The 14,733-nt window shown below is 56.1% G+C and overlaps 2 protein-coding genes across 2 annotated transcripts; both read right to left on the bottom strand.

Annotated features, from left to right (window-relative positions):
- Positions 1 to 259: 259 nt before the first annotated feature.
- Positions 260 to 2,238, bottom strand: LOC147601541 (ubiquitin carboxyl-terminal hydrolase 42-like). Its single transcript, XM_086743226.1, has 6 exons — positions 2,097 to 2,238; positions 1,540 to 1,650; positions 1,362 to 1,464; positions 1,146 to 1,213; positions 914 to 984; positions 260 to 346 (listed from the first exon to the last, which is right to left on the bottom strand). Exons 1-6 carry the CDS (start codon positions 2,236 to 2,238, stop codon positions 260 to 262), a joined length of 582 nt encoding a protein of 193 aa, XP_086599352.1.
- Positions 2,239 to 9,557: 7,319 nt separating this feature from the next.
- On the bottom strand, positions 9,558 to 14,477 carry LOC147601540 (coiled-coil domain-containing protein 183-like). The gene is made up of 14 exons (XM_086744695.1): positions 14,207 to 14,477; positions 13,984 to 14,105; positions 13,747 to 13,824; positions 12,823 to 12,987; positions 12,582 to 12,686; positions 12,260 to 12,382; positions 11,752 to 11,880; positions 11,548 to 11,608; positions 11,358 to 11,458; positions 10,918 to 11,078; positions 10,419 to 10,578; positions 10,149 to 10,274; positions 9,804 to 9,900; positions 9,558 to 9,667 (listed from the first exon to the last, which is right to left on the bottom strand). Exons 1-14 carry the CDS (start codon positions 14,475 to 14,477, stop codon positions 9,558 to 9,560), a joined length of 1,809 nt encoding a protein of 602 aa, XP_086600821.1.
- Between the last annotated feature and the right edge of the window lie 256 nt (positions 14,478 to 14,733).

Here is a 14,733-nt window from a genome sequence, read left to right as displayed (position 1 = left end):
ATCTTGTCACACCTTGAAACCAAGCACAGAGCCAGCTGCTGAAATGCACCCTTTCTCCGCCCCAGAAGGCCAGACAAGCTCTCACATCTTCTCACACATCCTTACGTGATTTTAAGGCTATTCAGTACCATAAGGCCATACTAAAAACCGTCCGTGTCTCATTCTCGTGCATCTAACCAATGTGAAAAGATAACTTATGCTCGATGACATGGAGCACCTTCTCGTAGGCTCTAGTATTACTATGTCGTTAGTAATCATCTTACTGGCTACATTTAAAGCAGTTTTCACCATCCAGCTGCTCGGGTTTCACAAAGTCCTCCAGAGCTGCGATGAGAGACGAGGCTGCCTGGAGGAGTGAGAAAGGAGAGCCTTGAGCTGCGGTAGGTGTTTGCGCCCTCGCCCAAACACTTACTAGGAGCAGACAAGGAGAGCCAGGTAGCTGATGCTGAGGAGACCCACTGTCAACCCACAAGCAGCGTCCAGCAGGTGGCAGAAGGAGGATATGGTGATGCACATTTTCCTCCATTCCCAGGGATTCCCAGGGCTATCAAGAGCTACCTCTCTGAGGCACCGCACGGTTCGGCTACCGATGGTGTGCAGGGTCATCAATAATGAAGACAACACAACCCATCAGCCTGGGAGTCAGACTGGGTGTTGAGGGAGGGCAAAGGGAACAAGGATGAGAGTGTGTCAAGGGTGCAGCGAGGACAATGCGTGCTTGTCCAGCTTAAAGCCAGCACCTCCAGGGAGACCACTGCCATGGCCGCACCAGAAGGACACCGTCCATTCCGCTTCCCCCCCACCAGCAAGCTCTCTTGTGTTTGCAGTATACGTTTTTTAAGACAACTGCCTTGATTCTGGAAAGCTACAGGGGCCTTGGAACGTCTTGAATCACAGTTACAAACCCTCTTACTTCTATAGCCAAAGGCATATCCAGGAAGGCCTCGTACGAGTTGGAAACCGCTTTGCAGCTCAAGCACGCGACTGGAAGGCAAAACAAAACGCTCAGCGATAGAGGAGGTCGACTGACCGTGTTGGTAGGCACTCTTCATACCTGCTATGCCAGTCACATGATCAGCTGTTTGTCACAGGCAGACAGAAGGGCACAGACAATTGCAAGGAGAGCAATAGCTGTGGGAAAGTACCTCTGGATCTCAGAAAGCCCCCAAATATTTGATGAATGATGGTAGTTGATTGAGAAGAGATGTCCAAGCTGGGAACAAATGGAAAGGCAGACAGTTATCTCCTCCAAGAGTTTTGCTTTGTCTGAAAGCACTGGGTGTAAGCTTTTCCTTGATGGGAGGACATCAAGGAGTCCAAAGGGCTCATGAACACTGAAAAGGTAACTTGCTTCTGCTTACTTGCTGCTTCCAGTCAGACAATCTCTCTGCATGGCATTGACAGTACAGTGTAAGAACTCGTGGGCGTCTTCCTGCACTCCAAACCTGAAGTGTTCTCCTATTCCTAAGAAAGAAGAAGTTAGTAGTTCTGTCCTACAAGAAGGGAAGAAAACATGTCAAAGCACCTGAAATTACTTACTTGTGAGAACACTGACGAGTGCCAAAGGCCTGATGGCACTGTCTGAGGAATGCAAGACGTTGGTAACGTGCTGTTCCATTCTGCACATCACGCAGAAGCCTTGCTGGTGACCTGAACAGGGAGGGCGGAAGTAAGCTTCTCAGGTTAGCAAAATGTCCATAGCGATGGGAAACCTAACGGAGATCATGAAGTTACAAGAAGAGTCTCCGCCCCTCTCCTCCCAGGGTGCCAATGTCCCAACAAGCCCGGGACATTTTCGTGCGTAGAAAACGTTCTGCAGAGGGATGCTAAACTGACAGAAGTTTTCTGTGCAATAAGCAAGGAGAGTATAACTTGCAGGGATAGGGACCAAGACCCAGGGCTAGGAAGAGGTGGCTCTCTGAAGATGAACACACCTAGATACGACAAGTGGCTTCTAGGCTTGAGTGTCCAAAGAACACCAAGTTGGGCGATGGCCAGAGAAGGGGCTGCTTTTCTCCTCCATCAGCTTCCAGATTGTGGGACTCCTTGGGAAGTGCCCAACAGATTTACAAGGAGATGTTCATAAAAGCACTCACACAACCGGCTGTGCTCCCGAGAGAGCAGGTAGTTGGCCAGAGGGGGTGTGTACGTCAGGCACTGCAGGACGGAGTTCAGGAAGCATGTATTGCCCAGGTTCTTGAGTCCTGCTCCAGCTCTCTGTCTTTGCTGCCAGCCCATGCAAATCTTCTCCGGAGGAAAGAGGATTCTTTGTGGAGGAGCCATTCCCTCCACAACAACTGCAGGGAAATGACATTTGAAAAGAGATGAGACGATATTGTTGCACGAAAGCATATGGTCAAAGTCGAGTTCTGTACAGGAGCACGCAGGACAACCAGCTAGAACCTCCAACCCAGAAGCATGGTTGCTCTCAGGAAATGCCCCAGAATTCACGCTAGGCTGGTCAGCACATCAGCATTCAGGGATCGGGCACCAGCTACATCTGTTGCCTTTGGGGACTCACAAAGTCCAAGCCTGCGGGTGAGGCTGTTACTCACAGGAGTCGTTTCCCATTGCAGCCATCGCTCCTCTCAGGAACAGAGGGGAAAGCTCTGGAGGACAAAGGACATGCTGCAGAAAGAGAAGATCAGCGCCAGTCCCGTCACCTGGTTGCAAAGAAATGATTGCACCTCAGGAAAATGATTTAAAACAGCAACCCACAGAACAGCAACCACCATCAAAAGTGTTTCAGTGGTACTTGGAACTGCAGCAGAGCTACAGGCTGACAGCCCTACTGTCCCTGTCATGGGAATCCAGTTGACAGCAGTGATGAAGGCCCTTTTGAAAGACTGTACTGCGTGTCACCTTCTCTGACGAGGACCTGCTGCTTGCCTGTTGCCAGGGTTAGCAGCAGAGCCCTCTGGTTCTCCAGCCCACACTTTCCCACCTTGTACGCAGGAGGGGCCGGCTTTCGGCCATTACTTTAACAGCTGCCTTTGCTGTGCTCCTTTTCTCTCTCCCTGCCTACCGCTTCACTCAGGATGGGCCTCTTGTCATCAGCCCAATGCCTCAGACTACACTGTCCCCTCCCCCACTTCACTATCCTTGGATACGGTAAAGAAATAACAATTAGCAAACTGGAACTCTCCCCATATGCTTATCTGGCCAGCCTATAAGGGTGTACTAGCTCAGCCTGCACCTTGGAAGGTCTAGACCAACCTATGCTTTTCTCCCCTATCTGTCCTGAAAGTCAAATGATAATCGCCTTTGGAAGAGGATGGAAGTTGAGGAGAAGCGGACAGTAAACGATAAGCGGTTGGAAAAGACTAGCCACACAAGTAGCAAAGGAAGGAGCCGAGCTATCCCGAAGGCCAGCTCAGTCCAACTAGCTTTTGCTGGCCTGCTTTCCGGGATACCAAGGCGTGGCCAGGCAAGCTCACAAGCACCAGGCGGGTTCCGCATCACTGCCTCTTTGTGACACGGGGCCATACGGAGGCGCATGGGGACATACAGTGGCCACGCAGCTACCACAGCCCGGGCACCTCACGTAGTCAGCACAGTCTCCAAAAAGTTGATGGCAGCCCATGCAAATCTTCTACGGTTGGTCGTAGTGCATGTTTTTGGGTTCTCCGTTTTTAAGAGTTGAGATACCATAGAAGTGTGTTCCTCTGCATGCTTCGATACAGTCAAAGGCATTAGCAAATTTGCCTGTCTTTTTGGTAGCCTTTCCATTGTAGTGCTGGGGATTTTTTTTTGTTTCTTAAAGTAAAATCACATGGGGCATGTCTTAGGTCTCTCTTTTTTAAATAATAAATCAAAACTTATAAAAGTTAAAGTTTTATAATTTACTGCTTAAACTGTATCTTACAGTTGCAGCATACAATTTATTAGGCATTTAGATGTTTGTTCTAAGTGTTTAAAAAGCGAAGCAACAGAATTTATTCAAGCACTGTCAGCAAGACTCCCTTGCAGGAGGTGGCTGGAACACCAGAGTTACCCACCTCTATCTGTCCCTTTGCTCACTCTATCCACACTGGCAGTAAGGGTCCTGCAGTTCATCTCACCCAGAGTCATCTTGTCATCGGTAGGCATCACCTCAGGCTTGAGGGGACGGCACAGCCATGATCTTGAGGTTTACTCGGTGCCCCACCATTTTCCCTCACTGCTTCCGTGAGCACTGAGCTGCATAGGTCAGGAGATGTACCTCTCCACCAGTCCCCCTGTACGGCAATCCCCAGTTCAGTGGCTCCTAGACTCCTTGCTGAGAAGTTTCGAAAGTAAGGGGCCCTTTCTGAAACGCACTGCTAAACGGCAAGATCTCCCTGACAATTTTGTCTGACCTTGTCCTATATGCAGTAAATAATGCAGTGTACCTTGCCATTGAATCTTGTTAAACGACTGTATCATTTAACATTACACTTCATTAACCCACTCTTTTTACAATTTATTGTGGATTTGACTTCTCTCTTACAACTGATGTGCCTCATGCCATCAGTTTTCCCCAAAGCAGAAGTTCTTTTACCCGCTATGCAAGAGCCAATCAACATACTGAGTTGAGATACTCATTTCTTTTCAATCTGTAGTGGCAGTGGCGAGTGCTAGGTATCTAACACAGCCAGCACGCCTCTTAGAAGTACAAGGGGCATTTTCTACAAAGTAATAACCACAATAAAATAATTGATTGGTTACCTATACTTTTTTGTACCGCTCATGTGTTTTAAACATTTAGGGACTCCCTCTTCATTAGAATGCTTCTTATCTATAAGCCAGTGTAATTTTTAGCATTAAAATCAACAAAGAATTAATCTTAGTTAAGTGTAGGCTTGTGTCATAGTTCAGGCCTGATCCGGACCAGACTGCTCAGTGTCTCTCTCACTGCCCCCACACTCCAAGAGACTAGAGGGAGATAATGTAAGAAAAACGGCTCGAGGTTTGAGATAAGGACAGGGAGAAATCCTTAAAGTTAACATTACAGGCAAAGAGACTCAACTTGGGGAAAACTTAATTTATTACTACAAACAGCAGGATAATGAGACAGAGAACAAGATAACCTTCCCCCACTCCTCCCTCTTCCCAAGCCTAACATTATCTCTACCACCTTCCCCCCCCGGGCAGCGCAGGGGGGAAGAGGGAATGGGGGTTGCGGTCATAGAATCATAGAATCATAGAATGGTTAGGGTTGGAAGGGACCTTCAAAGGTCATCTAGTCCAACCCCCCTGCAAAGGAGCAGGGACATCCCTGACTAGATCAGGTTGCTCAGAGCCTCATCCAGCCTGGCCTTGAACGTTTCCAGGGATGGGGCCTCCACCACCTTTCTGGGCAACCCGTTCCAGTGTTCTATAACTCGCATCGTAAAAAATTTTTTCCTAATTTCTAATCTAAATCTACCCCCCTCTATTTTAAAACCATTACCACTCGTCCTATCGCAACAGGCCCTACTAAACAGCCTTTCCCCATCTTTCTTGTAGGCCCCCTTGAGGTACTGGAAGACCGCGATCAGGTCTCCCCGGAGCCTCCTCTTCTGCAGGCTGAACAGCCCCAACTCTCTCAGCCTGTCCTCATAAGAGAGGTGCTCCAGCCCTTTTATCATCTTCGTGGCCTTCCTCTGGACCTTCCCCAACTGGTCCATGTCCTTCTTGTGTTGGGGGCTCCAGAACTGGACACAGTACTCCAGGTGGGGTCTCACCAGGGCAGAGTAGAGGGGGAGAATCACCTCCCTCGACCTGCTGGCCACGCTCCTCTTGATGCAGCCCATGATGCTGTTGGCCTTTTGGGCCGCAAGGGCGCATTGCCTGCTCATGTTAAGCTTCTCATCCACCAGCACTCCCAAGTCCGTCTCCTCAGGGCTGCTCTCCATCCATTCCCCGCCCAGCCTGTATTTGTGCCTGGGATTGCCGTGACCCAGGTGCAGGACCTTGCACTTGGCCTGGTTGAACTTCATGAGGTTGGCACGGGCCCACCTCTCCAGCCTGTCAAGGTCCCTCTGGGTGGCATCCCTCCCTTCCAGCGTGTCGACAGCACCACACAACTTGGTGTCGTCGGCGAACTTGTTGAGGGTGCACTCTATCCCACTGTCCATGTCGCCAACAAAGATGTTGAACAGGGCCGGGCCCAGCATGGACCCCTGAGGGACGCCACTCGTGACCGGTCTCCACATGGACATTGAGCCGTTGACCACCACTCTCTGAGTGTGGCCATCCAGCCAACTCCTTACCCACCGAGTGGTCCGTCCATCAGACCCATGTCTCTCTAGTTGAGAGAGAAGGATGTTGTGTAGGACAGTGTCAAAAGCTTTGCACGAGTCCAGGTAGATGATGTCAGTTGCTCGTCCCTTGTCCACCGATGCCGTCACCCCGTCATAGAAGGCCACCAAATTGGTCAGGCACGATCTGCCCTTGGTGAAGCCATGTTGGCTGTCACCAACCACCTCCTGGCTCTCCATGTGCCTTAGCATGGTTTCCAGGAGAATCTGCTCCATGACCTTGCCAGGCACAGAGGTGAGGCTGACTGGCCCGTAGTTACCTGGGTCTTCCTTATTCCCCTTTTTAAAAATTGGGGTTATGTTCCCTCTCTTCCAGTCATCGGGGACCTCACCAGACCGTCACGACTTCTCAAATATGATAGCCAGTGGCTTGGCAACTTCATCCGCCAGTTCCCTCAGGACCCGCGGATGGATCTCATCAGGTCCCATGGACTTGTGCACCTTTAGGTTCCTCAGATGATCCCGAACCTGCTCTTCGAGTACAATGGGCGGTTCTTCATCCTCGCAGTCCCTGCTTGCACCTTCTACAGCTTGGGCGGTGGGACAGGAACTCTTGTTGGTGAAGACTGAGGCAAAAAAGTCATTGAGAACCTCAGCCTTCTCCATGTCCTGGGTAACCAGGACACCAGTTCCCTTCTGGAGGGGGCCTACATTTTCCCTGGACTTTCTTTTGTCCCCTATGTACCTATAAAAGCTCTTCTTGTTGCATTTTATACCCCTGGCCAGATTCAGTTCTGCCAGGGCATTGGCCTTCCTTACCTTATCCCTGGCCACTCGCACAGCCTCTTTGTAGTCCTCCCAGGCTACCTGTCCCCGCTTCCACCCTCTATAGGCTTCCTTTTTTACTTTCAGTTGGTCCAGGAGCTCCTTGCTCATCCACGGCCGGCCTCCTGGCCTTTTTGCCCGACTTGTTTTTCATCGGGATGCACCTCTGCTGAGCTTGGAGGAGGTGCTCCTTGAATATAGACCAACTTTCCTGGGCCCCTCTTCCCTCCAGGGCCACCTCCCATGGCACTTGGCCCATCAGGTCCCTGAAGAGGCCGAAGTCCGCCTTCCTGAAGTCTAGGGCAGAGAGCTTGCCGTGTATTTTCCTTGCTGCCCCGTGGATCTTGAACTCCACCATGTCATGGTGGCTGCAGCCAAGGCTGTCCTTTACTTTAACATCCCCCACCAGCCCCTCCCTGTTGGTGAGCACCCTCCCTGTTGGTGAGCACCCTCCCTGTTGGTGAGCGCAAGGTCGAGCATGGCACACCTCCTTGTCGGCTCCTCTATCGCCTGCAGGAGGAAGTTGTCATCCACGCATTCCAGGAACCTCCTGGACTGCCTGTGCCCTGCCGTGTTGTCTCTCCAACAGATGTCAGGGTGGTTGAAGTCCCCCATGAGGACCAGGGCCTGTGACCGTGAGGCTGCTCCTATCTGCCTATAGAGCACTTTATATGCTCTGTCCTCCTGGCCAGGCGGCCTGTAACAGACCCCCACCGTAATGTCCCCTGTCCATCCCCATCATCTAATCTTGACCCATAAGCTCTCTGTCAGCTCCTCCTCCATCGCCAGGCGGAGCTCCACACACTCCACACACTCAGCCAGTTGCTGACGGACCCCACCCCGGTGTGGGGTCCTCCACGGGCTCCAGGTGGATCTCTGCTCCTCCGTGGAACTCCATGGGCTGCAGGGGGACAACCTGCTCCACCATGCTCATCACCACCGGCTGCAGGGGAATCTTGGCCAGGATGGGCCATGCAGGAGAACCCCGTGTGGGTCCCCAAAGACCACAGCAGTCATCCGTGTGCTGCTCTCCCGACAGGCGTGATTGGTGGGGCCAATGACTTGACTCTTGCATCCTTTCCTGCAGGCCCCTAAGCCTGACTGGTGGGGTTTTTGGTCTCACCCTCCCGCCTCCCCACGTGCGAGAGCCGGGCCCTCGGCCCCGCTGCCTCTAACAGCACGCGGGACCTGTTGGTACCTTCTGAGCAATGCCAAGGGCATGGGCATCCTCCTCCAAAACCTCACGCAGGCCGGGGAGCAGCCCTCTGCTCCGACTGAGCTTTTCCTCACGTGACTGCATGAGAAACCTCCTCCCTTGCTCTGCAGGACGTTAAGGTGGTGTTGGTACCATGCAGGACGATGGGCGCACCAAGAGCCCCCACTCGCCCCGGGCTACGCCCGCCAAACCGAAGGGGCAGCACCTTGCAAGGCCAAGATGGCGCGCAGCTCCTGGACACGCTGGCTGCGTTTTGCCAACCGCCTCCCACTGATGTTGGAGCCCCCAGCATCACAAGAACACGGACCTGTTGGCACGAGTCCAGAGGAGCCACAGAGATGATCAGAGGGCTGGAGCACCTCTCCTGTGAGGCCAGGCTGAGAGAGCTGGGGCTGTTCAGCCTGGAGAAGAGGAGGCTCGGCAGAGACCTTCTGGTGGCCTTCCAGTGCCTAAAGGGGGCTTCTAAGAAAGATGGGCAGAAACTTTTTACCAGGGCCTGTTGTGACAGGACAAGGGGTAATGGTTTTAAGCTAGAAGGAAGTTTGATTTAGACTGGATATAAGGAAGACGTTTTTTACAACGAGGGTGGTGAAACGCTGGCCCAGGTTGCCCAGAGAGGTGGTGGATCCCCCCCATCCCTGGAAACATTCAAGGCCAGGCTGGACAGCGCTCTGAGCAACCTGATCTGGTTGAAGGTGTTGCACGAGATGACCTTTAAAGGTCCCTTCCAACCCAAACTATTCTAGGATTCAGTGACGCTATGACAGGTCAGGCAGCCCCAGTCTAAGGGCTTCATCTCAGATTTCCCTCTCCGTTCCAAGGCAGGCTCTGCCCTTCCCCTCCCATGCACGGACACCACAACACCCACCCTCGGGTCCGATACCCGTCCAGGTCTTGGCCACTGCCCCATGTTGCCCCATAGCTGCCTCAAACACACGCCAGCCCATGGGTGTCCCAGAGCTGCCTGGGGGGCAGACGTCGCAGGAAGGTGCTGGCCCCACAGGACGAAGGGGGAGAAAGCCAGCTCGCCCTCAGCTTTGCTCTGGCCGGCAAAGCAGTCCCCACCCCAGCCCATCCCCACCTCTGCGGGGAGAGCAGCTGGGCAACGGACAGGAGGATGGGGCTGCCTCCAAACCCAGCTCAGCACCCCTCAGGCTCTGACCCCCATGCGTCCCGGGAGACAGAACTGACCTAGGCCCCCTGTGCCAGTTTTACCGCAGGCTTGGGAGGAATGAAAAAGATCTGCTCTATTAAACGTGCCAGGAAAAGGGTATAACTGGTGGTCTCGGGCATCCAAGGCTCTCATGACGCAACCGCTACTTCTTCCTGCTTTTCTTCTTGCTTTCGATCACGTGCAGCCCCTGCTTCTTGATGTCTTCCCGCGTGAGGACAAGGTCATGGTCCTTGTCACCGAAATCAAAGGGGTCTGGAGGAGAGAGCGGAGAGGAGCGGTTGGGGTCTGCTGGGACAGTGGGAGATAGACAGGCAAAGACACTCAGAAATCCCAGCGTGCAGGGGCTGCGACAGTCGCTGGGGGACGTGTCCCCGCTGTGCTCTCCTACCTTGGACGCTACTGCCTATGTCCTTCAAGCAAACCTTCAGGTTCTGTGCATCGTTTGCGGTTGCTTGCTCCAGAATGTTTCTGACCTTCACAAAAGTCTGTGAAAGACATCCTGGGGTAATTGCTGACGGGGAGGTGAGTTACAACCCAAGGGGCACCCCACCTCCATGCCTCTCTGCGGGGGATGCCCCACAGTGCCCAGGGCCACCTGGGGCTGAGCTGCTCCATGGCTCTTCCCTGGGGCCACCTCCATCCTCCCAGCTGGGAGGACGGCTTGGGATGGGCCATGCGGGAGAACCCCGTGTGGGTCCCCAAAGACCACAGCAAGGACTGAGTCCCGGCGCACCTCGTTCTCCTCGTCAGGGCTTTGCCTGTGTGTGGGCAGGTCGGCCACTCGCTGCACCAGGTACTGCAGCTTCTGCTCACAGTGCTGGAGCTTCTCCTCCACCCTCCTGGCCTTGACAGAATCATCCTGGAGTCAGAGAGAGAACAACAACCTTGGTGGGGAAAATGAACCACTTGGGGTGAGGGTGGCTGCCCCAAGTGTCACCGCGCTGTGCTGTTGCACCACCGAGCACCGGCCGGGGTCGTGCTCACCCCAGGGCCACGTGGGTACCTGGCCGGGCATGGTGATGCCATGCAGACGGACAAAGAGGTTGTCAATGCCGTTTTCAAACTCCAGCAGGAGCTCCCGATTCCTCAGCATCTGGGCTCGCATTCGCTCCAGCCGGGCCTCTTCCCGCTGCAGCTTCATCCTCAGCTCCTCCTCCAGTATCCTGGAGCCAACCACATTCACATCCATACAACTGCACAGGTGTGCAGAGACACCCTAAACCTGCTGCAAAAGCTGCTCAGGTTGTCCCCGCTCCAACTGCAGAGCAGAGATGCTGCTGGCAACCCAACTTCCCATGCCAGGCAAGGAGCAAGGGTCCTGCTGCCGCAGCAGCAGCTTTGGCTGCTCTGCCAGGACCAGAGTTGGGGGAGCACCCTGCTCAGAAAACCTCCCGGTGTAGGAGCGGTGAGCGGCTGCAGTGGGACGGAGGAATGAGTGATGCACACGTCCCTCCCCAAAGGCGACGACCCCGTCAGCACGACTGGGCCGAGGCCAGCAGTACCTGGTTGTGCCGGGGGGCTGGCCAAACTTCAGCTCCGCCTGCTTGAGCTCCAGCTCTTTCAGCGTCTGCTCCAGCGCCTGCTTCTTCTCCTTGCACTCCTTCAGGTAGGCCTCCATGTCCACCGAGGACTTCTGCTGTTCCAGGAGCCTGATGGGGATGTCCTAGCCAGGGGAAAGCATGAGGACTCAGCCCAGGGTGCTCCTGCAGGGTGCAGGATCTGAGCTATGGCCTCGGAGCGGTTTCTGCTCCATGGACCACTTCAGCCTCGTGGCGTGGAGAAAGGCAGCTCCATCTCTGCCTGCACAAGAGGGGCTTTGGGGGGCTCCAGGGACAGAGCAGAGCAGATAACCCTGCAATGAAACAAGGAGAGCAGAGAGGTCTTGGCTCCCCGGGGCTCGAGCAGCCCTGGGTTCTCTAGCAGAGACAGGTTTTTACGTTACCCAGAGGCAGGAGCACTGCGCCGCAGCCTTGGCCTTCTCCATCTTCTCGGTCACCCAGGCCTCGTGCCCCAGCCGGGACTTGGTGGCCTCCAGTGTGGCACCTGTGGTGGGAGGAAAGCGGCACAGAAGGATGCCGGCAGCTGCGCCCTCGTCCCGCTCCCCCACCCCCCGCACCCCACCAGGCACTCACCCACCAGTGGGTCATCTGGGTTCAGGGTTGAGTTGTCCACGGTGAACTCGTCAGTGCCGTGCTGCAAGGATGTTCATTGTCACCCCCCCGAGCTGCTAGCACCCTGGGGGAGCTGGCCCTGCAGCCCCCACACCCACGGGGGGCTTGGCACTGATGCCTGCCATCTGCCCGCAGCCCTGCCTGCACCGGCTGCCCCCAGCTCACCGCTCTCTGGTGCCTTTTCATTGCTTCCTTCAGCCAGAGCCTCTTGGTGTGCTCCTTCAGGGTGGCCAGGGAGCGATACCTGTGGTCTCTCTCTGCGAGAAACCGGGTTTTCATCTCGGCCATGTCCTCCTGGAGCACATCAGGGAAGGGAGAAGTGGCTGCCAAGCTGGCATGGACCTGCCAAGCTTCTGGGATGGCCAGCGTCCAAAATGACCCCCCGTGTAAATGGGCTGGGTAGGAAACTGGGGTGGAAGGAGGGCGGGGAGGGCTGAAGGATGGAGCATGCTGCCTTCACCACGCCTGGTGCTTCAGGCTGGCTGACCCCAGGGCGGCCCGGCCCAAGAGCAAGACATGGGAGGAGCTATGGAGGCACCTGGCTGCTGCGGGCACGCCCAGCTCAGTCTCTTTTGCTCTTTATTGCAGGAAGACTCACCAGCCCGGGCGCGTGCTGCTGTCTGTGGGTTCTGGAGGGTGGGAGAGGGCCCCAAGATGCCCTGCCCCATCTCACCTTGGTTACATCAGCAGCTTTGAGAGCATCCAAGGCTATGAGCTCCATGTCTTCCAACTCCCCGTGGCACAGCTCAGCCATCCCGCACAGGAGGTCCAGCTGCGGAGGCAGGTGGGCCAGCTCCTGGGACAGGGGACACAGGGAGCCACAGCATGTCACCTCACGGAGCCCTGGGGGTCCCTGGCGCTGTGACAGGGGATGGAGGGGTGCAGGAGGACCTCACCAAGCCAGGAGGACATCCCACCAGCGCAGCCCCTGGGGCACCTCATTGCCTTTGCAAGGGGGAGTGGGAGGGCCGATGGCCCAGGGAAGGGGAGCTCACCTTTCTCAGGACATCCCGCACTGCCAAGTACAGGGCGGTCACCGTCTGTCCCGTGTGAACTGCGGTGAACATTTTCTCAATGTTGTTCTCCAGCTGGCAAATTGCCTGGGGCAGAGACGGGTGGGGGGACACGGGATGACTCCATGTGCTGAGCCCAGTGCCCACCCGGGGAACGGAGGGGTTGGGTTCGAGCCCCCCGCCGGGTGCTGCCACCCTGGGAAGGGGTCCTGGCTACCTGCACCTGCGCCTGGTGCCGCTTCTCATCCTTGGCGGCAGCCTGCAGCTGCCGCTGCCACCTCTGCTGCAGCTCGTCCAGCACTTGGCTGCGCTGCCTCATCTGGTACAGCAGCATGTTGCACACGTTTGCTCGGTCATAGATTTCGGCCCGGACCTTCTCCTGGCCCACCTGGATGGGCGCACGAGAGTCCGCCAGGCTGGAGACAGGGCTCACTGGACACCCGAGGGAGAAGAGGGTCCTGCCTGGAAAACTCCTCCCAAGGTAGAGCCGGGGACGCTGGGATGTTGGTCCGGGACATTGTCACTCCCTTGGCAGGACGGGATCTGGGAGCGGTTTGCTCTGGGGGGCTGACTGGGATAAGGGAGAGGTGGGCATCTGCTGACGGCAGCGGCGGGTCGGGCTTAGGGACTCCGTGTAACGCAGACCGGGGGCTGGGCGTCAAGAAAATCAACCAGTGCCCTAGATGCAGAAGCTGGCAGAGAGCGGTGGCGCCACTCTGTCCCTGCAAGAGGCCCCTGGGCAAAGGCAGCTCCGCGGGGCCGGCGCCTCTATTTCCATGGCCTTATGACCAGGTGATACCCTTGGGACAGGCAGCCGAGGGCAGAGACGGCATCTCTCTCCCAGGGGTGCAGCTGGAGCCCGCAGGAATTCGAGCAGCCCTGGGGACACACAGAGTGGGAAGGCGAGGAGCTCTGCTGGAGCAAAGCATCCGCTGAGGGGGCTAAAGGAGGACACGTGTGGATAGCTCCCACGGTGAAAAGGGACCTATGGCAACAGACGTGAACACCCTGTGTCGCACCACACTAGCCCTGTGGGGCTGTCCTTGTGCCAGGACCACGTCCCTCCGCTGTGCACCCTGTTCTTCCCAGCGCTCCCGGAGCCCCGACCCTCTGCGAGCAGCCCACGCCCACCGGACCCTGCTGTTACCTCCACTGTCTTCCTGGCCAAAGCAACGTCCAAGTGCTTCTGCGCTCCGCAAGCCTCGGAGATGGTGAGCTTGTTGCGCTGTGGGCAGGAGAGGGGCAGAGAATATCACCGCCAGCCTGGGGATGGTCACGTCCTCTTGCTGCCCTGCAAAGTCTGCTCCCGGAGAGGACCGGCGCAGGAGCTGGCTCTGCAGGACCAGCACCAGGCAGGGACACAGCACACGGGACCTGTCGGTACCTTCTGGGCAATGCCCAGGGCATGGGCGTCCTCCTCCAAAACCTCACGCAGGCCGGGGAGCAGCTCTCTGTTCTGACTGAGCTTTTCCTCACGTGACTGCGTGAGAAACTTCCTCCCTTGCTCTGCAGGACATTAAGGTGGTGTTGGTACCATGCAGGACGATGGGCGCACCAAGAGCCCCCACTCACCCTGGGCTACGCCCGCCAAACCGAAGGGGCAGCACCTTGCAAGGCCAAGATGGCGCGCAGCTCCTGGACACGCTGGCTGGGCTTTGCTTTCCGGCCCTGCCCGGCACCGGCACTCCTCTCTTCGCCCTCCGACCTGGCTACCTGCGCGGCAGCCATTGCGGCTCCACTGCCCCGTGGAGACGTCGCCATCGGGCTGTCACCACGGACGGAGCTGAGCTCCCGGTGGCCGTGGAACCGTTGCTGTGGCACCTCCAACTGCCTCACGCCGCACACCTTCTGCTCAGCCGTCGCCTCCCACTTGGCCATTAACACCCACAGCCCTTCCTCTCTGCTTCTGCAGGCAACAGGTTCATTCAGAAGCAGCCACTGAGCTCTCTGAGGTAACAAAGGCAGAGTGGGCAGCGTGGACCCCAGTTCTGTTTCCCGTCACCGTGGCTACAGCAGTCGCACCTGCCCAGACGAGCGAGCCCTCCAAGCCCCACCAGGGCGAGGGCAATTTCAGGGACAATATGTGTACACACACCCCCAAACACACTACCAGCGCTCACCTCCCATCTGCCAG

The sequence above is a fragment of the Chlamydotis macqueenii genome, chromosome 3 (genome assembly GCF_036417535.1).
Source record: "Chlamydotis macqueenii isolate bChlMac1 chromosome 3, bChlMac1.mat, whole genome shotgun sequence".
In the NCBI taxonomy this organism is placed as follows: Eukaryota; Metazoa; Chordata; class Aves; order Otidiformes; family Otididae; genus Chlamydotis; species Chlamydotis macqueenii.
The sequence above is the reverse complement of the archived record's forward strand: the minus strand, read 5'-3'. Positions and strand labels throughout refer to the sequence as shown.

Bases quoted from the DNA above. Each gene is read 5' to 3' on its own strand.
- LOC147601541 (XM_086743226.1), bottom strand. From the start codon at position 2,238: ATGGGCTGGCAGCAAAGACAGAGAGCTGGAGCAGGACTCAAGAACCTG. The intron at 1,465-1,539 runs GTAAGTAATTTC...CTTCTTTCTTAG, and splicing joins ACTCGTCAGTGTTCTCACAA to GAATAGGAGAACACTTCAGG. The intron at 1,214-1,361 runs GTAAGCAGAAGC...ATTTGTTCCCAG, and splicing joins TGTCTGACTGGAAGCAGCAA to CTTGGACATCTCTTCTCAAT.
- LOC147601540 (XM_086744695.1), bottom strand. From the start codon at position 14,477: ATGGCCAAGTGGGAGGCGACGGCTGAGCAGAAGGTGTGCGGCGTGAGG. The intron at 14,106-14,206 runs GTGCTGCCCCTT...AATGTCCTGCAG, and splicing joins CGCCATCTTGGCCTTGCAAG to AGCAAGGGAGGAAGTTTCTC. The intron at 11,881-12,259 runs GTGAGATGGGGC...GATGTGCTCCAG, and splicing joins AAGCTGCTGATGTAACCAAG to GAGGACATGGCCGAGATGAA.